Below are 24,040 nucleotides of genomic sequence, written 5' to 3'. Positions count from 1 at the left end.
AGGAGAAAAATCCTGGAATGTTTTCATCAAAAACGTCAGTCGAAAAGAAAAACATGAACATCTTGGATGACATGGGGGTGAGTAAATTATCAGGAAAAGTTTATTTAAAAGTGGACTAATCCAGTTCAAGGAATGTATGGACGTCATAATGAGTAAGACAGTCAAAAAAAGGGGGACAGTGACCTCTGGTGGTTAACTTGTGGAATTTATGTCTCAAATGTGATGGAAACAGAGACATAGTGGAAAAAAAGTAACCCTTGATACATTTATCCAAATGAATGTAGTTGCTCTCAAAACAATTAACACAGCAACCTAAACACACTCTTATGCTGGCTAAACAGTTCAGTATTCACTGCATAATGAAGCTCTGCTGTTTTTTCTATTAATGCATTTAAAAATAAATACAACAAAACTACAAGTGTGTTCTCTGTTGATCTGATAACAAATTCAGCTGTAGTTATACACAAATACATGAATGAAAATACTTGTGTTCTTTAATCGTGTTTTTCAAAGTTCTGTAAATAAAATAAAGGCCCCAAGACAGCGTTGTGTGCCACAACACCAGTGGATTGCAGCACTTGTTCTACAATGTAAATTACACACACCCATACTAAAAACAAAACAAAACAAAACAAAACAAAAAAACATGAATTTTGAAGCAGGAGTAGTTATGTTAATTTTTGAGAACATACGTTTAATAATAAGTAGGTTTGGAGTGTGAGTGTGTTGTGTCATGTTTACCACAGACTTTATTTTACTCATAAAATGAAAAACCCCACTGGAAAATATTGAGGGAAGCATGTGGTGCATCTAGACATCCAGGTTTTGAAATCGAACATCACTAGATATTGTTGAAGTCATTATTTTATTTATTTATTTATTTTTTTGGCGCACAAAAAGTATTTTGTTGTGTTATAATATTAAGGTTGAACCACTGTAGTCACATGAACTGTTTTAAATATGTCTTTAGTAACTTTCTGGGCATTGAAAGTGTTAATTGTCTTGCTGGCAATGCAAGCCTCACTGAGCCATCGGATTTTATAAAAAATATCTTAATTTGTGTTCTGAAGATGAACAAAGGTCTTTCGGGTGTGGAACAACATGAGGGTGAGTAATAAATGACTGAATTTTCATTTTTGGGTGAATTAACCCTTTAAGTAAAAGTATACCTTAAAGCAAAAATGACTCCATTACAAGTTACAAGTCACCAATTTCAATACCAAGTAAAGTATCTGATTTTAACAGTATGCATTTAACACATACTAAATGTATAGACTAAGCACTAGTCCTCAATACCTAAGAGACATGCAGTGAAAAACAAGATACAGTTGATTTTTGAGTAAGCAATCACATTTATTTTCTAAAATCAAAATAAAACATCCAAATCCACGGTATAACAATCAGAAGTCAAAGTGATAACAGGAAGTTCTGCTCCAGTCCAGAAACTGTCAATCTGAGTGTTTCTCCTATATGCGGTTCTATGCAGACTCAAGGCTGACTGTTATAATGAGTGAGAGAGAGGTGACAGTGACCTCTGGTGGTTAAGAAGTTAACTTGTGGCAGATCACTCTCAGTTTGGCGGATAACAGAATAGCAGGCTTGTCACAATCTGCCACGGATCATATCATTACCAGAATGTCAAGTTCATGACTTAAAGCAGAACATACTGAATTTGTCTTTAGGTGGAAGGATCCAAAACCAACTCACTACTGTAAACAAACATGCTTGGAACAATTTGCGGAATAATATTTTTCATTGCCTATTTGCCGCATACTGAATGCCAACGTAAGTAAAAGTTTTAATATAAATTATACAACTTTGAACTAATGATATTTTAAAATGTGACTTATTAATTATATTGTTCTGATATACACAATACTGCTAAGCTCGAGTAGTTTTATGTTTATAGTACAGCTAAAGACAAAAAGATTACTTTATTACAAATCTATAAACTAAAAATCTTTTCTAGATGATATAACAAATCTTTTAAATTCTGAAATCTGTAGGTTATCATGAATTTGGCATGATTGAATCATGCAGTGGATCAGCTGGTACTAATGAAGTTCTCTTCGCTTATGAAACTGAAGTGGCTGGATACATGGATATAGAAGAGGCAAAACTAGTTATCACAGTACCTGATATCGCATATAGTATTCCTGGCTTTGATACATTACCCCTACAAGATATTAACCATGTTGATCCTGGATTAACATCTTTGTGCAAAGATGCTTATTTCAGGATCCTCTCTCTTAATATATCTGAACCTCTTGGTGAGTTGACTTTTTTTTTTACTTCAGTTACCATCTAAAGACAATATGCATTAAACATTTAATTTTGTCAATTTAATAAGAAGGGTCTGAAATATCCAAACATTTTGGTTATAGGTACAGAGACTGAGGATTAAATTATTTAAAAAAATAATAATAATAAATAAAAAAAATTACATATTTTCAGAACCTCCCTGGACCTCAATTTACACCAGGAATGATGTGAAATTACATGTCAACAATACCCTGATTTGCCTTGTTTCTGGATTCTACCCTCCACCGGTCAGAGTCTCATGGACTAAGAACAATGTGGATGTGACAGATAGATCAACAGTCAGCAGATATTACCCAAACAAAGATCGGACACTGAATGTATTTTCTCGACTGAGTTTCATTCCAGAGGAAGGAGACATTTACAGCTGTTCTGTGGAGCACAAAGCCCTTCAACAACCTCAAACCAGAACATGGGGTGGGTATTTATTATTCACATCTAATTCATTTTAGAAACACATGATGAATTTAACAAACATTTGTTTCTGTGCAGATGTAGAGATAAAGGAGCCCAGCATCGGTCCATCAGTGTTCTGTGGAGTTGGTCTGACTCTTGGGCTGCTGGGTTTGGCCACTGGAGCATTTTTTATCGCCAAAGGGAAAAAATGGATATAGTTATACTGATGCACTAAGAGTGCCATATTTGTTGTTAGTTATGTTGTTGTGCACAGATCCCATGCAAATTTGCATTGCAAAATATGACAAAAATACTGTATCTTCCACCTGGCTAATCCAGATCTGCCTCATAAACTGATGCTCATCTTTTAGTAATAGGCCTACTTTTTGCTGTGTGTGTGTGCATTGAAAATTATGTTATTACATTTATTGATTAATACTGTATGATCAGCTGATATATTTATTTTCTTTTGGTCTTTCAGTGAGTGCGTTTACATGCACGTTCTTAAGCCGATTATGCTTAATAAACCGACAACGAAAGTGTTCATGTAAACGCGGTAAATATAGTCGGGGCTTTTAGAATAAACCGGTCGGAACAGTTTTTTTTTTTTTTTTTTGCCTCAAACGCATCCAGACAAAGCGAGCGTTTTGCTGGAAAGGAAGAAGGAAATATCACAAACGCAGACTCTTTCAAGACCCCGAAAATTGTAAAAATGTGTTCTCATCTCTTGTGCAGCAGACGTAGAAGTGGTTCAGTCAAAACACTGCATCTGTAACTCCACGAGAGAATAATCTATATGAGCCGGAAGTTTCTCGCTGACATGTTGCAAGCTTTATTTAACATCACAGCTGACACATACGAAATAGCCATGGTCATATACGCAAATGATTATTTTTTGATGTCACAACAGGAAATGATTCCGATTTTTGAAATAAAGCCATGTAAATGCGGTTAACTTGTGTTGTCAGGTAACTGGTTTGCATGTGGAAAACTGGTTATTTCGCGTTGGTTATTTCAATAATTTGTGAGATATCAGCTTGCATAAACATGCTCATTGATACAGACCATTCTTCACAGTATGCAAATAGTACCTATTAGGGGTGTGACGAGACAGGTATCTGTTCTATTCTCTTGGGCGCCCTAGGCAAGATTTTTTTTGACGCCCCCTTATATTGCGATTTATCCAAAGGGGCGAATCTAGAAAATTATTTATAGGGTGGCAAAGGGGTGGCATGAGGTCTATGAGGGGTGGCAACACCAAAGCAAGCTCTCATGCATAGTTTTTGGAGCTTTATAGCCTTACATACACAATTGTGTTCACAAACATTGCATTACCATAAAGTATCTATATACTGTTTAAAATTAATAAATAACAAAATTTCAATATCCATCATGGCACCAAGTAAATTTTTCAATTTTTTTTTTCAATTCAATTTATTTATAAAGCACAATTAAACACAACTACCGTTGACCAATGTGCTGTACAAAGTAAAAACAACAAAAGCACAGAATAAATAACACATCATCAAAACAGGACAACATCATCACCCGTCATACATTATAAGACTGATCGAATAAAAAAGATTAGTTTTTAGCTTAGATTTAAAAATGGACAGGGTAGGGGCAGTTCTAATGTCAGCGGGCAAACTGTTCCAGAGTTTTGGTGCCGCTATTGAAAAGGCTCGATCTCCCCTAGTCTTGAGCCTCGATCTAGGAGCCACTGAGAGCCTCAAGTTGGCAGACCTAAGAGCACGTGTTGGTTGATGGATTGTCAACAAATTTGAAAGGTAAGATGGCGCTAACCCATTTAACGACTTAAAAACTAATAACAGTACTTTAAAATGTATCCTATATTGCATTTCGTCAGTAAAGCCGGTTCCCTGATTACCACTAAATCGCAGAAAGATCAGGGGACAGGGAAAGCTCCTCAAACACTGAAGAAAATTAAGCAGAGGTAGCAGCTGTGATTCTCCTCGCCATGTGGGCCATTGTATGGGGTTTCATAGTATTCGATGCCAGTGGTATATTAAAGATAATAGGATTATGGTCAGAAAAACTATGATCACATATCTCAATGTCACCCAACGAGATTCCATGGGACAGTATGAGATCGAGGGTGTGTCCCTGTGTATGTGTAGGTCTTGTAACCAGCTGCATCAAGTCAAAAGCTTCTGCTAAGTTGATGAAGTCTTTAGCCAGTGAATTTTTGGGGGCAGCATATGTGGATATTTAAATCCCCAATGATTAGAAATCTTTCAAAATTCGGGATAATGCCCCCCAGAAAATCTGCAAAATCCTTAAGAAAGTCTTCATGTGGCTTTGGAGGCCTATAAACCACAGCAACAGCTAACGGAGTGTCAGAGTCCAACGCAAACAACTGCAATTCAAAGCGGTTATATGTGGTTCTTTGTATAGTCCGACATGGAGGACTTCGGTAAAGTTGGTTTTATATTCGCACATTTGGACTTCTGATAAATTCAGACTTTCCAATAAATGTGCAATAAATTAATGTTTGTGAATTTTAAGCAGCGACATGATATTGACAAACAAAGATTGTCAACTTACAACATTTTTCACAGTCGATCAAAATAGGCAAGTATTGTTTTAATGGCATATTTACTTGTGAATGCTCGGACAATGTTCCAAGCATAGGCACCCAAAGTTGAACGCCAGACATAGGAGCGGTTACAATCACCTTCCCTTGTAGATCGATGGGTTGAATTCAGCTCATTGTGCATCCGGAGCAAAAGCTTCAACTTGACGGCCACCCCGCCATGCTTACCCCGTCTTTTCCAACGTCTATTCACCGGAACATAGTATGGTGAGCGATGTAGCCACGCCGGTAGAGATGCCAGGAATGGAGGAGGCGAATGCCGCGATCCCTTCTGAGTTTGATTTTGTAGCATTTCAGCGGGAATTCGCAGATTTAGAAGCATTTGGCGGTCATATACTAAAAGTGATGATGTGACTTATAATAAAAACAGCAGCAACCACATAGACAACCACATAGACGTAAATGAACTAAAAGACGCAGACGACAGCAGACGGCGTGCCACACACAACGGCGCCATCTTTGAATTACCACAAGTAAATACACTATATGAAAAACTTCTAAATGAGTCTGAGCTTGTATCACTAAAGGAGATGAGCAGATTTATTAATTATTATTTTATTATTACACATAAATCACATTTTAGTGCAAGTTAAAGAGCAACAAAACACTTTTTGAGTTTCTGTTATTAACAGAGATGGGAATGTATGTGTTCACCCAGAACACCCTATCAACCACATACTCTAGCAACACATCAGCAACTGCATAGCAAGAGCCTAGCAACTACCCAGAATCTCCTAGCAACCACCTAGCAACACTTTAGCAATCACCCATCTATATTCTGGACTAAATGACCAAAGTTTTTACATTTTTTAAACAAGACTTGAAGTTGGGTTTATGACAAGGCAACATAAATTTGTCCTTCAAACTTTTCAGTCTCTATTGTTTTTCTTGATTGCTAATGCACAATTCATGAAACAATTCAACATTTTCTCACAACTAAACACAATATTAAAACTATACACCAACTTGCACAAACCTCAAACGTCCAAGTCAAAATAAAATGTTCTAGTCAAAAACTTTTTCTTTTTCTGTCAAAATCAAACTTTGGCATCAGATGACACACAAAACATAACAAATACACAGACTACTGCACTGCCCAGTGAACACTAGTGAGATCAATTCATATAACACAGTAACAAAAATACCTCTTTTTCATTTTACTATTATAAATTGTGGCTTATCCACCTTGCTCGCTATTGGCGGGTATAACACGATGACGATAGGGAAGCAACGGCAAGCAGCTTTCAAACTCTATCTGATCTACCCGTCACTTCAATATAACAATGCACAATCACAGTGACGCCGATTGTGTTAAACATTTACCTTATCTGAGAGAAATGTAGCAGAGCGTTGATCTGACAGTCTCTTCATAGGAAGATTACAAACAGCAATTAATGACACACAATGATTCTCTGCTGTTATTTTGGTGGTTTGCTTCACGATGTGAGTACAGGACTCTTTTACTTCAATGCCTCTTGATGGTAGACAATATTTTTATTATTTGCTCCCTGCTTCTTGAATCTCGCGCTGCCTGAATTCTTTTTGGTTGTCATGACAATGACGTAGTTTAGGGCGGCTATATTCCGCGTTCATTTACACTGAACCAGAACAGTATCAGAGTGGCCTTTTAAACTCTCGACGATGCTGAATGACTTCTTTAGTTAGCAAACAAATTGCTCGAGTGGGTGTAAATACCGATCACTTTCATGTTTTTTTGCACAACCTGCAAAAATCGCTCGATGCCATTGCTGCTTCTGCAAACCACATATCAATGCTACAAACCCATACAAACTAAACCTGCGTCTCAATCAGTTCCCTAGGCCGTGAATCAGTATATCATTAAAGTGAATGTGGCTGATTCCCTGATCAGTGCCCTGACTACTGAACTAGGGAGCTGATTGAGACACATGGTAAGTCTGGAGTTTTCTCATTGCTCTGCAAAGTACGTCACCCGGATCGTTTATCTGATTGGTTGAAGGACTAATTGCGTGACTAATGCTCGTTGATCACGCCTCTTGTGCAGTAGGAAATACATAGCAAACTCCCCAGACCAATATTCAATTTTAAATTGAGCTTGGTCTGGTGATAGCCAGACAAAAGTAGCCTAGTACTGTGTAAGTTTAAAACCCCTGTAAAAAAATTATTCATTCAGCTCTCTCTCAGATTTTGACTGGTGTGTCATCAGTTTTGCTACCTAATATCATTGTTAAATGTTTTGAGAAACGTGTCTTTGTTTTGATAACTGAACGAATGGTTTGGGAAACTGGGCCAACTAAATCACTTATAATGTGTTAGCAATCGAGAAAAGCTAAAATACGTTTAGATTCTTACCCCAACTCTGCTATTAGTTTCTGTGATCAGGATCTCCATATTGATTTCATATTATTGGTTTGTCGGATGGCAAAAATACCTTTATCCATGATGAAAGTGGAGCGGGCTGTCGCTGAATCAGCTCTCCAAAAAATTACGAAAATTAATCTCAGACATATTCGATGGGACTACATTTCTCACAAGACTTCTGAGTTAGCCGGGAAGCAGTAATTTTCCAATTCACGTACAAATATGGGAAAAAATCGTAAGTGAACTTGGCTGCGCTGTGTTTTTGACTCTCAAAGAACCGGTTCATAAGAGTCATTTGTTAATGAAGCACACTGGGCGCGCTGCGTGTGCATGCAACCATCATGCACAGTTTATTGAAAGACGTGTTTTCTTGCCATTACTTTGCGTTACGCAAATTTTTTTAGGTCATCATATTGAAGCGCCGCTCCTGAAAAGCAGTAGTACTTGAAACACTGCTTACATATTTTATTCTGTGATAATTTTGGGGTTGCAGATGGGGTGGCAAAGCTTTTTCTTAGGGTGGCAGATGCCACCCCGTGCCACCCCGGTAGATCCGCCCCTGTCCACGCATCCGTCCACTTTAGCGCCCCCTAGCAAGATTGCGCCCTTAGCATTTGCCTATACCGCCTATATAACTGGCCGGCTCTGACCCAACCAACTGTAACAACAGTTTACTGGCTATTTAATTAGATGAATATGATATAAGCTGCATATATATTTTTATAAAAAAAAAATAGATTAAGCAGTCCACAAATTTGCAAAAGTTTTCTAATGCAAATGCAAAAGATTCTGGGGCAAATGCCATTTTAGGGAAGACACAAAATTGAGACTCATAAGCCAAGCAGAAAATCAATAACCATAAGAGAGGTGACAGTGAAGAGTTTATGTAATTGATAGCTTAATAAACAAGACTATATGGACAATCAGAAGACGTGGCAAAGGTGACAGATGTCTGATTGTTGTCATACAGTCCTCATGATGGCTCTCTCGAGATGTTGCAGTCCCAGATGTTGTGACTTACTGCTGTTCATCACCGTCCATTGTTTGCAGTGGAAGTAAACAAACTGGAAGTCTATAAAAGCCTGTAGACAGCATCAAAACAATAAATTTCCAGTTGATAATGACAAGGAAGGTCAATTTTCTTCACACTACCAGCACACCAAATGTGTCTTCATTATAAATACCAACCTGTTTGTTTTCTTTTATGGTAAATCAGTCCTCCGGCATCACCAGCCCCACAGCCCCAAGAATTATCTTAGACCTTTCAGACTCAGATAGAGAAGGATCTGTAAAAATGAAAGGAAATTCGTAAAAATGTGCTGCGGGGCAACAAACCGATTCCTAACACTATCAGTTATAACTCTGTTCTGACCCCAGTGATAGACCATGGGTCTATGAGAGCTGGCGTCTATTCCAGGTGGGAGTGAATCTGGTAGTACCAGTCTCCATCATCCAGCTCCTCAGTGGAGGTCACATCCGCCGTCATCTCTTTATCATCTCTCATCCACGTCAGCTTGATGGGTTTTGGGTAGAAGTCATAGGCACTGCACACCAGAACAGCTTTCTGATTCCCATTAGCTTCCCTATCCAATCGGATAATGACTTCTGGTGGTACTGTATAAGTGGAAAGAGTTAGATGTGTTTTCTTATTTAATTAGGTCAAAAACCAAAATATAAGGGTTTTATTCTAATAAAATGATATCTTAAATCTTTCATTTAAGCATGTGTAGTGAATAAGTAGAAAATGTCTTTCACCTGTCAACCCTAAATTAAGGATTACATCTCCAATTTTTTTGCATTGATTCAGCACAAATTCTGGTTGCGCACGTAAAATCGCATTATTATTATACTCTTCTGCCAGTTTCTCTCCAAATTCAGTGAAACCAACAGCCTTATCCTCTGTGCTGTTATATCTCAAATATTCAATCATGCTGTAGGTGATCGAGAAGATAAATTCAGTGTTTTGTTGAGTATCAGGTACTCGACAGAGAATTTCGACATATCCATAATTTCCCTGTACTAAAGTAGAGAAAGGAATGAAATTAGAGAAAAGAAGAAGATACTAAAAGCAAGCTTGTCAGAAAGAGTAATAATGAAAAAGAAGTGTGATTTTTTGTAAACTCTATTCAAGAAAATTATTCAAAAATGACAATGAACAAATTTGTTTAGTTCCGATAATGCAAAATGATTATTAAAGGTGATTCTTAGACAACAACAACAAAAATCTGCATTATTTAATTTTGAGAACTAGGACCAATAAGGAGCTTTCAGCCTGGTTTTAGTTATGTTCAGTTCAGTTCAGTTCAGCTACTGTCATGTCTGTTTAGTAGTCACGTCACGTTTGTTTATGGCTACTCATTTGTTAATCACGTTCAGGTGAGAAATCTTCCAAACCAAGAAAGCAAGACCAAAATGTAAATCACTGATGATAACATAAAAAGGCCTGTTTCTGCATTATTTAATTTTTGAGAACTTGGGAGCAAAATCAACACAAGGCATTTTGCAAATAATAATAAGAAATTATTTAAACTTACCTGCTTTAAATAAAGTATACAAAAACACTGCCAAATGTACCACAAGATTGTCCTGCATTTGTGAAGTCCTGCTGCTATGTGTAGTTGTGACTTTGAATACAGTGTGCTGCATACATGGACTTAGAAAAGGCAAAACCAGTTTTCATACTGACACTGTATGCTAAATTTAGTGTCATGATCACCGTCTGTTCCTGTCAGTTCCCAGACTACATCTCCCATCATCCTCTCTGCCACTCACCTGCACACACTTAACACTAATCACTAATCACCACACCCAGCTGCAGCTCATTACCAGGACTATAAAAGACTCTTACACACATCACCGCACTGCTAGGTCTTGTTTTCCCTGTGATACATTTCCAAGCGTTTATATCTTGTCTGCCTGTCTGTTTCCCATCTACGATCCTGTGCCGCCTGTCCTGAACTTTGCTTTGTATACTGACCTGTGATTGATATCTGCCAGCCCTGACCCTCTGCTTGTTCCTGACTACGATTCTGCCTGTTCCTTGCTGTACCTGTTTGCTGTTATCTGACCCCTGCCTGTACGACCACGCTCACCTTTTAATAAAGCTGCATTTGGATCTTACTCTGAGTCCCGCCTTCGTTACAGAAGACCTAGCCACACCAAGATTCAGCAGCTTTGTTGGGCGTCCTAGTCCCAGCATGGATCCTGCAATGCACCTTGTCAGCCTTCGTCAAGGTAACTGCACCCTGGAGGCACATATTCAGAGATTCCTGGACATTGCTCATTTTTCTGATCTGCCGGACTGTGCCCTTATTGACTTCTTTGTTTATGGATTAAACGAACCACTAAAGAACAATTTACTCACCCATGGTCCCCGAGGATCGTTCATGGAATTCCTGGACTTTGCCCTGCTCGCAGTTGGTTCAACTTTCACTGTGGGTGTCGCGGAGGATTCCGACACCACGGTGAATCCTGTAATGGCTGCCATGCCCGAGAACACGCACAAAATGGCGGCCGCAACAACAAGTCACGCCTTCGTTGATCGCCCAGAGCCACGTCACGTCTCCGCTGATTGCCCAGAGCCACGTCACGTCTCCGCTGATCGCCCAGAGCCACGTCACGTCTCCGCTGATCGCCCAGAGCCACGTCACGTCTCCGCTGATCGCCCAGAGCCAAGTCACGTCTCCGCTGATCGCCCAGAGCCAAGTCACGTCTCCGCTGATCGCCCAGAGCCAAGTCACGTCTCCGCTGATCGCCCAGAGCCAAGTCACGTCTCCGCTGATCGCCCAGAGCCACGTCACGTCTCCGCTGATCGCCCAGAGCAACGTCACGTCTCCGCTGATCGCCCAGAGCAACGTCACGTCTCCGCTGATCGCCCAGAGACACGTCACGTCTCCGCTGATCGCCCAGAGACACGTCACGTCTCTAGATCAGTCAGGGAGCGGAGAGGGTTGCGTTCCAGTGTGGCTGATCCACCGCTGACTACAGCACGAGCGGCTGGAATTCCAAAACCCACGCCGGCCGCTTTGCATTCAAGCCTGCCGGTGGCAACGCACTCAAGCCTGCCGGTTGCCACGCACTCAAATTCGCCGGTTGCCACGCACTCAAATTCGCCGGTTGCCACGCACTCAAATTCGCCGGTTGCCACGCACTCAAATTCGCCGGTTGCCACGCTCTCACGTTCAACTCTTGCAACGCTCTCAAGTTTGCCGGTTGCTATGAACTCAAGCGCCCTGGACGCGATGGACAAGATGGCTGCCTTGCCAGTGCCCACGGGCAAGATGGCCGCCCCTGCGATGCTCAAGGATGCAGGGGTTGTTCCAGCCATTGAGTCCGCTCCAGAACCCGCTCCAGCCAGTGAGTCCGCTCCAGCCAGTGAGTCCGCTCCAGCCAGTGAGTCCGCTCCAGCACAGCCTGCTCTCCTGGTCTGTCCTGTCTTGGCCCAGAGGGCTGTGCTCACTTTTTATGTCTTGGCTGTCCTGCGTGCATTGAGGAACTCGAGCTCTATTGACGTAGGAGCAGTCTACGAGCCCGCTGCAGCCCCGGAGCAGCCCGAGCCCGCTGCAGCCCCGGAGCAGCCCGAGCCCGCTGCAGCCCCGGAGCAGCCCGAGCCCGCTGCAGCCCCGGAGCAGCCCGAGCCCGCTGCAGCCCCGGAGCAGCCCGAGCCCGCTGCAGCCCCGGAGCAGCCCGAGCCCGCTGCAGCCCCGGAGCAGCCCGAGCCCGCTGCAGCCCCGGAGCAGCCCGAGCCCGCTGCAGCCCCGGAGCAGCCCGAGCCCGCTGCCGTCCCAGAGCTGTCTGCTCTCCCTGATACGGCCATGGAGGCCGTCACCGAGCTGCCCGCTCTCCCTGATACGGCCACGGAGGCCGTCACCGAGCTGCCCGCTCTCCCTGATACGGCCACGGAGGCCGTCACCGAGCTGCCCGCTCTCCCTGATACGGCCACGGAGGCCGTCACCGAGCTGTCCGCTCTCCCTGATATGGCCACTGAGCACCCTTGGTCAGCCCTGCCGCCGCCGCCCAAGCGTTCTGCCCTGCTGGTGCCATCCAGGCCTTCTGTCCACGAACCTATTATGGACCCTGTTGAAATCCCCAAGAACTTTTTGGGGGGGGGCAGTATACCCAGGGGTGGGGAGCTTGTGGGTGGGGACCCAGCCCGGCCACTGCCGTCATTGGCCTTTGAACAATTAGGGCCGTTTACAGACCCTGACCTGCCGTGGTTACCCAGACCACCTGACCTGCCGTGGTTACCCAGACCACCTGACCTGCCGTGGTTACCCAGACCACCTGACCTGCCGTGGTTACCCAGACCACCTGACCTGCCGTGGTTACCCAAACCACCTGACCTACCGTGGTTACCCAGACCACCTGACCTGCTGGGGCTGCTCGAGCCATCTGACCCGCCTGACCTGCCGTGGTTGCTCAAGTCACCTGACCTGCCGAGGTTACCCAAGCCACCTGATCCCCCGTGGCCTGCTGACACTTCGGACTCGCCGTGGCTGCCCGAGGCTCCTGACCCGCCGTGGCTGCCCGAGTTCCTGGACCTGCATTGGGGACCCCGTTCCTGTCTGCATGCAGGTCTCCAATGCACCCACCCTCCCTCCCTAGCTGTTCCTTTTACGCCGCGAGGACGCGCCTTCCGGGAGGGGGGCGTTATGTCATGATCACCGTCTGTTCCTGTCAGTTCCCAGACTACATCTCCCATCATCCTCTCTGCCACTCACCTGCACACACTTAACACTAATCACTAATCACCACACCCAGCTGCAGCTCATTACCAGGACTATAAAAGACTCTTACACACATCACCGCACTGCTAGGTCTTGTTTTCCCTGTGATACATTTCCAAGCGTTTATATCTTGTCTGCCTGTCTGTTTCCCATCTACGATCCTGTGCCGCCTGTCCTGAACTTTGCTTTGTATACTGACCTGTGATTGATATCTGCCAGCCCTGACCCTCTGCTTGTTCCTGACTACGATTCTGCCTGTTCCTTGCTGTACCTGTTTGCTGTTATCTGACCCCTGCCTGTACGACCACGCTCACCTTTTAATAAAGCTGCATTTGGATCTTACTCTGAGTCCCGCCTTCGTTACATTTAGCTTAGATTTCACCTGCATAATGTTAACCCCACTGATGCTGCACTGTATGCTCCAAATCTGAAACTTTTGGTAAGATGTCATTTTTAACTCAACTTTATCTTAAACTAATTTGATGTAAACATTTGAACTTTTCAATTCAATAAGAAGGATCTGAAAAATGCAAACATTTTGGTACAAATACAGAGAATTGGGATTAAATTTTTTTTTTTTTTTTTTTTATCTCTTAGAATCCCTGGACTTCAGTTTATCCCAGAAACTATGTGAAATTAATAATGTCAATAATACCCTGATTGTCCTCTTTCTGGATTCTTCCCTTCACCTGTCAGTGTCTTTAGACTAAGAACAATGTGAATGTGACAGATGAATAAATAGTCAGATAAAAATGGGACACTGAATGTATTTTCATACCTGAGTTTTATTCCAAGAAGACGGAGACATTTACAGATGTTATGTGGAGCACAAAGCACTTCAACAACCTCAAACCAGAACATGGATATAGTTATACTGACACAATGCCATATTTGTCATTAGTTGTGCTGCTTTTCCCATACAAATTTGCATTGCAAAATACATGACAGAAATACTGAATCTTCTGTATACTGTATCTCATCTAGATCAAATCTGACTAATTATGATGATATTTATCTGTGCTATTCCTAAGAAATCATCTCAACATAGTTGGTGCCTCCCAATTCTTATTTGTGCATCCTCATTTCCTTTCCTCGCATCTCAACTCCACCCCCTGTGGGATGTGAGTGAGGGATGCAAGGAAAGAAAACGAGGATGGAGGAATCGAAGGAAATGTTATTTGTATATTGGGATATTCATGATCACTGAAGCGTCACTTCACAGCATCATCACAGCTGCGCTCGATGGATCTGCCCTTATGTTGATGAAGTTTGGTAAGAAACAACTTGTAAACACTCCCTGCGTTCCATTCGGAAGGGCTCATCCCTATGCCCTAATACCTTCAAAGGGTTTACCCTCTGGAGTGAGAGCTTCGAAGGGATGAAGGGTGTAGCGGTCAAAAAACTCTGCATCATCTTAACGAGACAATCAACGAGGTGCCTTTGTCTTTTTTTCCCCTGGTTTACTCTTTGTTTTAATACGCATTAATTTACTGTAGCAACATTATAAGGTTGCCTACTGCTGGTCTTTTACATTAAATATAATGTATATTGTGTATATGTATTTTAAACATTTGAATGGACTGATAATAGGAGCTGTAAAGTTTTTTTGTCATTTTGACCATAATAATGTACCAAATCTAACTTGTATAAATATTACAGTAGTATAGAAAAATACTATACATACATTTATAGGTAAAATCGAACTCCGAGCCTCCTGTACCTATTCTGTGAAGTCAAAGAACTTCCCTGTGCAAAGGATCATGGGGGCTGGAAGTGTCCATCAGTTGTACTCTTCTGCCTTGTCCAAATACCTACACTTGCGGTCTTGCCACTTGAGAGCTCGTGCACGCGACAGGAAGTAAGTGTGCAAGACTGTCCAGTGTCTTAAAAATGCCTAAGTGCAGTTCCCTTAATGCACACTAAACCCACACTACCTTGAATACCACTCCCATCATGCATTATGTTCGGGAACTCACAAGCACCGAATCGCAAGATGTCAAGGAAAACATAAGACTGTAAGTTAAATTAATTATATACATATAATAGAGTAGTAAAATATAAAGTATCGCGCATTTTATTGATACAAAGATGAGTGGGCTATGTGTATTTTGTACAACTGTTTTTTATCACTTAAAGAAGCACCACAATTTTAAAATAGTGTCTTATGTTTGTTGCATAGCGACCACTGAACAGACATTTAGAAGTGCATTTTAAAATGCAAAGTACTGAAAATAATAATAATAATAATAATAATAATAAAAAAGCTGTAAACGCTTGCATTTTTTGCAAGACTGTAAGTGTGTCCCATCGGGCAATCAAAAGTTGTTCACACACTTGCAGTCTTCACGCCCACTTGAACATTTGATCCAAATACAGGAAATACGTCATGTAAGTAGACAAGTGGTCAAGTGCAAACCGAATATCACACATTTATCTTAGAAATGCCATTCAGCGAGTGTCCGCAGCTTGTTAGTTCGCTAGAGAATAACTCTTTCACTACATATAGGCTATGCACTATATTATTTATCTCACCTGTCTTGATTATTTAATGTATATGTTTAATGTATGTAAATAAAAATTACATAAAAATTAAATAAATCTGTCATGAAAACAAGTTATGATGGCCACTGTGTAAATGAATATATTTTAACAATGAATTGAAGTAGAAACAGATTTTGAAGTTAATGCAAAAACTGCCTTCTATGCAATTTACATGCTTGCATACAAATTTTATGTGAGTTTTGATTATTATATCAAAAAACAAAATAGCAACTTAATTTAAGAATTTGGGCTCTGTTGTTAATATTATAGTAATGTGCAAGAATGTGCTCCCTATAAATAGATTACAGCATTAGCAGAGATAGATTTTTTTATCTTTAAAAAAAAAAGTAATTATAATTGAATTTATGTGACTTCAATACCGAGGTAGTAACCGTCATTTTTGTGTACCTTTACACTAATATTGAAAATATTTTCATACAGTTACCCTTTCATGGTCATATTGATGAGATATCAATGTCAGACTGTAGGTCAACTTAATAATCGAGTTTTGTTTCTATAAAACAAATCAACAGAGGTCATTTGATAGACTCAGGAGGCAGCAAAAAAAAAAACAAAAAAAAAACTGAGCTCTCCACTTTAACATGTGCTTTGCTTAATCACTCGCTTTTTCGATCTCTATATTTTTAGGTATCTTAGGTATACTGCTGCCATCTACAGGACAATAATAGGAATAACAACTGATCACCACAGTGTGAAGGTTTGACAGGTTCGCAGCAGCAGTTAGGCCTGCTGACACATGTTGTGTATTCTTCCAAACAATATTTGCAAATATATTTACTGTATTTATATTTTCAAAAATATTTATTAACTTTTATATAAGATATGATCTAATTGTAGCCTACCATTGCTTTTCTGTGCTTCTTTATATTTATTTCTTTAATATACTTCCCTTTTTTTCTGGGGAAAGAATACTTAAGAGGACTGTATGCATTACAGAGATCAGGAATTTATTCTGCCAAACTTCCTCATGCTTCTTATAAACTTGGCTATTCTATTGTGTCTATCAGTCTTAACATTAACATCTTAACATCTTAACCGTCATATACCCAATGTCCAATTATTGTTTGTAAGTTCAATGAAACCAAAAACCATTATCATTTTTGCCGTCTTGCGGTTAAAACATTGTTACAAATATTACAAATAGTACATTCATAAAAACACCTGATTATCAGACTTTATCTTGAAAATTGATAGCAGTTGCATTTAAATGTAACCTGATTTACAGAATTCAGATTTTTTTCCCCAGCTGTCATTGGTGGTGAAAGATTTAGAATAGAGCCACTGTACTTTTTATCCATGATATAAATATCCGATTGAGATTATCCATAAAGCAATATATCAATTTATCTTCACTGAGATGTCATACACTCTAGATTGTAGACAGATGATGAATCAACATGAAACATGGATTTAATTGAATTAACTTTTACAAAAAAAAAAAAAAAAAAATGCAATTATAGAACAAACCACAGAGGAGAACTTCTCTCTCTTTGATCAATCAATAAAACAGTTGTGTACACCAGCATTGGAGTTGAACTGGTTGTGTTTGGTGTCTCTGAAGATCTTAGGGAAGGTTCATGTCTTTCATAAGCTGATACATAGTCTATTACTCATTGTTAACTCTTAATTGCCGCTGAGTGTCGGCAGAGGTGCAGAACATCTGATGTATTGACTTCCAGCTCATATGATGTGTGCTAGTAAATGAGGGAACATGAATATGAAGTCATAAGTATTTTACAACATAATAAATATGGAGACATCATGATATTTCTAATGCCTTATTGCAATTTTGTTTTGAAAATATGTATGAGTGTTTGTGAACCAACCTGTGTGTTTTCTTTTGTAGTAGATCAGTCCTCCTGCTGCCATAATCACCCCCAAAACCACCCCTGCAGCACCAGTTTTCATCTTATTTCTGTCAGACTCTGAGAGAGATGAATCTGCAAAATAAAATAAAACTGTGCTGGAATATTCTATGGTTTGTTAAGCGTTGAGATAAAATTGCAGTTGATAACCAGCAACTCAATGAGTCACTTGAGAGTTTCACTTTTAAAAAATAAAATAGGAATGAATTAACAAATGTTTTTTTTTTTTTTTTTTTCATGTTGATTTATCTGATTTTAGGACTCATATAAGAATAAATTCAAAAGACGTTCAAAAGGAGGCATCAAAATAAAATAAAAACTGAGAACCACTGAACTATAATATAGTGATGCTGGCCTAAACAAGATTCCTCTGTGGTTGGTTAAATTGTTTAGGCTATGAAGCAAACAAAATGGTTTCCTCTTTTTCAGATGAAAACAAAAAGGGAACAACAGAACAAACAGACATAGCAGAAACTATAGTTTGGTTTCTGTGGTCATCAGTCTCAGTGTATTTTATAGTATCAACTCTGTTCTTACCCCAGTGATAGATCATGGGTCTATGAGAGCTGGCGTGCTCCACCACACAGGAGATCTTCTCTCCAGGTTTGGGAAAGTATTCCAGGTGGGAGTGGATCTGGTAGTACCAGATCATCTCTCATCCACGTCAGTTTGATGGGTTTGGGGTAGAAGTCATAGGCACTGCAGATCAACATGGCTGGACTTTTACCACTGGCCTGTCTTACTGACTGGATGATGACTTCTGGTGTTCAATGCATCTCACCTGTTTGTTCTACCATAGGGAGGAATTGCTCCCCAAAGTACTTGCATTTGCCATTAGTTATCTCTGCCTCCTTATGTAGCCACTCAGGTTTTTTATTAAAATCATCCGCCCATTTCATCGCATATTCAGTGTAAGCAACAGCTTTATTTTCAGTACTGCTGAATCTCAGCAATTCAGTTTTGTCAAACTTAATTGAGTAGATAATCTCAACATTTTTTAGAGAACCATGTACACGACAGAGAATTAGGAAGAAGGCATAATGTCCATGAACTGAAAAACAAGCAGCCAACAAACCTTTTGACAGTTTATTAATAATAATATGTAATAAAAGAATAATAATACATATTCTGATACAGTCTGTTTAACTTTGCAAAATCACAAATATTTCTAAACTAAAAATTTCAGAGTAAAGATATTTGTATCTATAATTTCAATTTAAACGGCATTTTTCGTAAAAGGAAATTTAATGTAGAACTATTTTAAATTGCTATATTAAACTCAGATTAGCTTACCTGTTTCAAACAAAACATGCAACAAGGCCAGGTGTGTCACAATATCATACCGCATTTTGCATTCAGTGTTGTTTTATTGGCATAGAGATGGAATGAGCACTAAAGTGTAAACAGTAAATGACATAAATTAATGCCAGCCCAGTTTGGCATCTCAACTCATCAAACTGGAAAATCAAGCTTATGACTGACCCACAAAATAACATGTGATTGAGTAACTTACACTGGGACATTTTTCATAAGAGCTGAGCTACAAAAACTGAAGTGAAAGTTCTGTGGATATTTGCTGGCAGATTGTTCATAAAGTAACTGTTCATTCATTTGACTGTAATTTGTGTTTTTCTGACTGAGGACTGAGATTTTAGTTCACCCTCTCACAAAAAAAAAGATTAGAAATGTGTGTCTAAAATGTGGAATGTTTCTGTTCTTGCCCCAATACTTTACATCACAATGTGCTCATTTGTTTCTATAGTTACCCATTAGTTTCTTCTTAAGTTGCCTTTGTAAGCCCTGTGTATTTAAGCCCCATGTTACAGTTACTCCTGGTCTGTTCTCATTGACACTAAGTGTGGTTTGCGACCACACTTTATTTTTTTGGAATACTCCTTACACCTTCATCAGCCATGCACAACAACAGTGGGACAAAAAAAAAAAAAAAAATATATATATATATATATATATATATATATATATATATATATATATATATATATATATATATATACATACATACAAACCTGATTCCAAAAAAGTTGGGACACTGTACAAATTGTGAATAAAAAAGGAATGCAATAATTTACAAATCTCATAAACTTATATTTTATAACATATGAAATGTTGAAAGTGAGACATTTTGAAATGTCATGTCAAATATTGCCTCATTTTGGATTTCATGAGAGCTACACATTCCAAAAAAGTTGGGACAGGTAGCAATAAGAGGCCGGAAAAGTTAAATGTACATATAAGGAACAGCTGCAACTTATTTGGTCAATTGGCAACATGATTGGGTATAAAAAGAGCCTCTCAAGTCCAATTCACACCGCACCGACAACAGCCAACAAACGCCAACAAACTCGTCTGTTGGAGTTTGTTGGATCAGTGTGATACCCCTGTGGGCGTCTGTTGGAGTTTGTTGGCGTTGGTCGGAGTCGGTTTTCACCCGACTGAACATGTTTAATCGGTGTTTGTTGTGTCGTGGAATGTCTGCGCGGTGTGAACAGTTTTCCAACAAACGGCAACAAACTCTGACCTAAATCTGACCTGGCTACGAACCGTTGCCATCACGATGAGGCAAGTCCCATGCAAAGACTGTATGATCGCGCCCGAGCCTCAAGCACACACAACAAAGCAGTGTAAATGCGACATCGCAGCTTGTTCATTATAAAAATTAAAATACAGTTAAAAAAAATAAATATATACAAAAGGTAGCCACAATAGTCTATAGTGCAATCCGTGTCATTCAGCAAGAGCAGCTGCTCCACTTCACCGAAAGAGAGAGGTAACGTTATAACCACCATGAGAGCAACGCAGGTTTACCTTCAGTTTCGTTTTTTAATAATTCGTTTTGGCTTGTTTAGCTACATGGTTGTATATGCTTATGGGTCTCGTTAATAAAAAGGGTCGTTGTATACCGATAAAAGTTTTATACCAACCGCAGCGCAGGTTGCGATCAGATCGATGGCTACAGCGCTTCGGATTTCAGGTTAGTATTTTTGTTTTGCCTCAATACTTTAATACAATGAAAATATATTATTAATATAATAAACTTGCCTGACAATATTAACATGGTTACATATGTAGTTGTGGAATTTTCCCAGTCAGACGTCACTCGTTGGTCGGTGTTTGTTGGGACGGTGTGAACATGACAGTTTTATCTCATAGAATTCTAAATCCAACGGCCAACTTGTTCGATGCCGTTTGTTGGTGTTTGTTGGCGTTTGTCGGTGCGGTGTGAATTGGCCTTCAGAGTGGCAGTATCTCTCAGAAGTCAAGATGGGCAGAGGATCACCAATTCCCCCAATGCTGCGGCAAAAAATAGTAGAGCAATATCAGAAAGAAGTTTCTCAGAGAAAAATTGCAAAGAGTTTGAAGTTATCATCATCTATAGTGCATAATATCATCCAAAGATTCAGAGAATCTGGAACAATCTCTGTGCGTAAGGGTCAAGGCCGGAAAACCATACTGGATGCCGTGATCTTCGGGCCCTTAGACGGCACTGCATCACATACAGGAATGCTACTGTAATGGAAATCACAACATGGGCTCAGGAATACTTCCAGAAAACATTGTCGGCGAACAGAATCCACCGTGCCATTCGCCGTTGCCGGCTAAAACTCTATAGGTCAAAAATGAAGCCATATCTAAACATGATCCAGAAGTGCAGCTGTTTTCTCTGGGCCAAGGTTCATTTAAAGTGGACTGTGGCAAAGTGGAAAACTGTTCTGTGGTCAGATGAATCAAAATTTGAAGTTCTTTTTGGAAAACTGGGATGTTATGTCATCCGGACTAAAGAGGACAAGGACAACCCAAGTTGTTATCAGCGCTCAGTTCAGAAGCCTGCATCTCTGATGGTATGGGGTTGCATGAGTGCATGTGGCATGGGCAGCTTACACATCTGGAAAGGCACCATCAATGCTGAAAGGTATATCCAAGTTCTAGAACAACATATGCTCCCATCCAGACATCGTTCTTTCAGGGAAGACCTTGCATTTTCCAACATGACAATGCCAGACCGCATACTGCATCAATTACAACATCATGGCTACGTAGAAGAAGGATCCGGGTACTGAAATGGCCAGCCTGCAGTCCAGATCTTTCACCCATAGAAAGCATTTGGCGCATCATAAAGAGGAAGATGCGACAAAGAAGACCTAAGACAGTTGAGCAACTAGAAGCCTGTATTAGACAAGAATGGGACAACATTCCTATTCCTAAACTTAAGCAGCTTGTCTCCTCAGTCCCCAGACGTTTGCAGACTGTTATAAAAAGAAGAGGGGATGCCACACAGTGGTAAACATGGCTTTGTCCCAACTTTTTTGAGATGTGCTGATGCCATGAAATTTAAAATCAACTTATTTTCCCTTAAAATGATACATTTTCTCAGTTTAACCATTTGATATGTCATCTATGTTGTATTCTGAATAAAATATTGAAATTTGAAACTTCCACATCATTGCATTCTGTTTTTATTCACAATTTGTACAGTGTCCCAACTTTTTTGGGAATCGGGTTTGTATATATATATATATATATGTTGAAGTGAAGTACAACAAATTAAACATGTTTTGAACATTAAAGACATTCTTTTTTACTTTAACAAATATAGCCTAGCCCTAAGAGCCCATGGACATTTTTTCTTTCTTCATTGTGACTTTCTTTAGGCCTAAGTCATTCAACATTTTCTTCAACATTAAATGATGAAAAGTTATTCTACTTATATTTCATGTATATAGTTTATCTATTTAGGAAAATAAGAGGTTACAGAAAGTATTAACAGTAAAAATTATAGTTTCTTTATTTCTTTATTTTTACAACAAAGAAATACTAACGTGGTAACTTCTGACCAAAAAGAGGGGCAATTATAATAGATGCATATCCTATGCTTAGGAGAAGAGGAGCAAGTTCTAATCCAGGGTTTGTCAGCTCTGGTCTTCAAGGTCCACTTTCCTGCAGAGCTTAGCTCCAACCCTAATCAGTTGAGAACCCCTGGTTTAAAATTTGCTGTTTTCCTCCTGAGCATCAGATACATAATTGTATTTTTGTTATAACCCCTGCTCTAACGTTTCCCACTAGAGGGAGACATAGTATAAGGATTTTTAAAAATGCTTTATTCATAAAAATAACAATAATACAAAATAATAACAACAACAACAACAACAACAATAAAACCAGTAAAAACATTTACATTACAAAAATAACAATAGTACAAAAAAGAAAGAAACTAAAGAACTAAAAAACTAAAGACAAATAATACAAGGTTAAATAACTATATACACAGGGGTATTGAAATCAAATCCATATCTCTAATTACAACATAAATATAAAGATCCTTAAAAAGGATGGGATTTCAAGGCCTTGCAACAGTCTATAGTCTTTTTTTGCTTTGGTGTTCCTTAAACCCTCCAATGATTTAAGATAATGACAAAGCTGAAATTTAAATTGTATAAAACTAGGTGTATTTTTGCTCATGGATATTTATGAATGTGATATTTCCCTAAAATAATAAACAAATTAAGAACAAAACAAATTTTCTTTTCTAAAGGCTTATCGTAAAAAAAAAAAAATATATATATATATATTTTTGGCCTCCAGATTAATGTCAGTTCCAGAGATCTCCTTAAAACAGACTTCAAAATCACACCAGAACAATTTAGTGCAAATACACTCAAAAAAGAGATGATAAATAGTCTCTTCATTCCAATTACAAAACAGATTTCAAATCTATATCTTTCTTAAATCTTTTTATAACCTGATTAACTGGGTAAATACAATGGATCATTTTAAATGAAACCTCATGAATCTTATTGATGACAGTATCTGTCACGAATGGGGCTCCTTCGGCCCGTCCTCCGAAACCGCTGGAGGGAGCCATCACCGGAATATTGAACTTTACTGATTCGGACTACGTTTCCCATGGGCCCTCATTCCTGGGACTGATTACACACACACCTGCACTGAATCACTCTCACACTATATAACACACACACGCATCCATGCACTGTGAAGTCTTGATTTGCTGAGGTGATCATTACTGAGTGTTTTTCTGTTTACTGTTGCCGACTGGACTGTTGATCTCTGTTGAACCTTGCCGCCTGCCCCGAACTCTGCCTGTTTCCTGGACTCTGATTGTGTAGCCGCCTGTCTCACCCATTGCCTGTTATCTGACCCTGTTTGCCTGCCGCCTGCCTAGACTATTGCCTGTCCCTGTT

General features: G+C 39.7%; 2 protein-coding genes and 1 pseudogene across 2 annotated transcripts; 1 reads left to right on the top strand and 2 right to left on the bottom strand.

Moving 5' to 3' along the window:
- The first annotated feature begins 1,416 nt into the window (after positions 1 to 1,416).
- On the top strand, positions 1,417 to 4,026 carry LOC125279964 (H-2 class II histocompatibility antigen, A-U alpha chain-like). The gene is made up of 4 exons (XM_048210199.1): positions 1,417 to 1,785; positions 2,007 to 2,270; positions 2,455 to 2,736; positions 2,812 to 4,026. The coding sequence occupies exons 1-4, from the start codon at positions 1,722 to 1,724 to the stop codon at positions 2,931 to 2,933; spliced, it is 732 nt and encodes a 243-aa protein (XP_048066156.1). The 5' UTR covers positions 1,417 to 1,721; the 3' UTR covers positions 2,934 to 4,026.
- A 4,977-nt stretch (positions 4,027 to 9,003) lies between these two features.
- On the bottom strand, positions 9,004 to 11,156 carry LOC125280159 (rano class II histocompatibility antigen, A beta chain). Its single transcript, XM_048210494.1, has 5 exons — positions 11,034 to 11,156; positions 10,829 to 10,914; positions 10,204 to 10,322; positions 9,425 to 9,688; positions 9,004 to 9,283 (listed from the first exon to the last, which is right to left on the bottom strand). The coding sequence occupies exons 1-5, from the start codon at positions 11,154 to 11,156 to the stop codon at positions 9,078 to 9,080; spliced, it is 798 nt and encodes a 265-aa protein (XP_048066451.1). The 3' UTR covers positions 9,004 to 9,077.
- Positions 11,157 to 16,704: 5,548 nt separating this feature from the next.
- On the bottom strand, positions 16,705 to 19,745 carry LOC125280295 (annotated as a pseudogene).
- Between the last annotated feature and the right edge of the window lie 4,295 nt (positions 19,746 to 24,040).

The sequence above is a fragment of the Megalobrama amblycephala genome, linkage group LG12, assembly GCF_018812025.1.
Source record: "Megalobrama amblycephala isolate DHTTF-2021 linkage group LG12, ASM1881202v1, whole genome shotgun sequence".
NCBI classification, from domain to species: domain Eukaryota; kingdom Metazoa; phylum Chordata; class Actinopteri; order Cypriniformes; family Xenocyprididae; genus Megalobrama; species Megalobrama amblycephala.
This window is presented reverse-complemented; position numbering and strand designations above follow the sequence as displayed.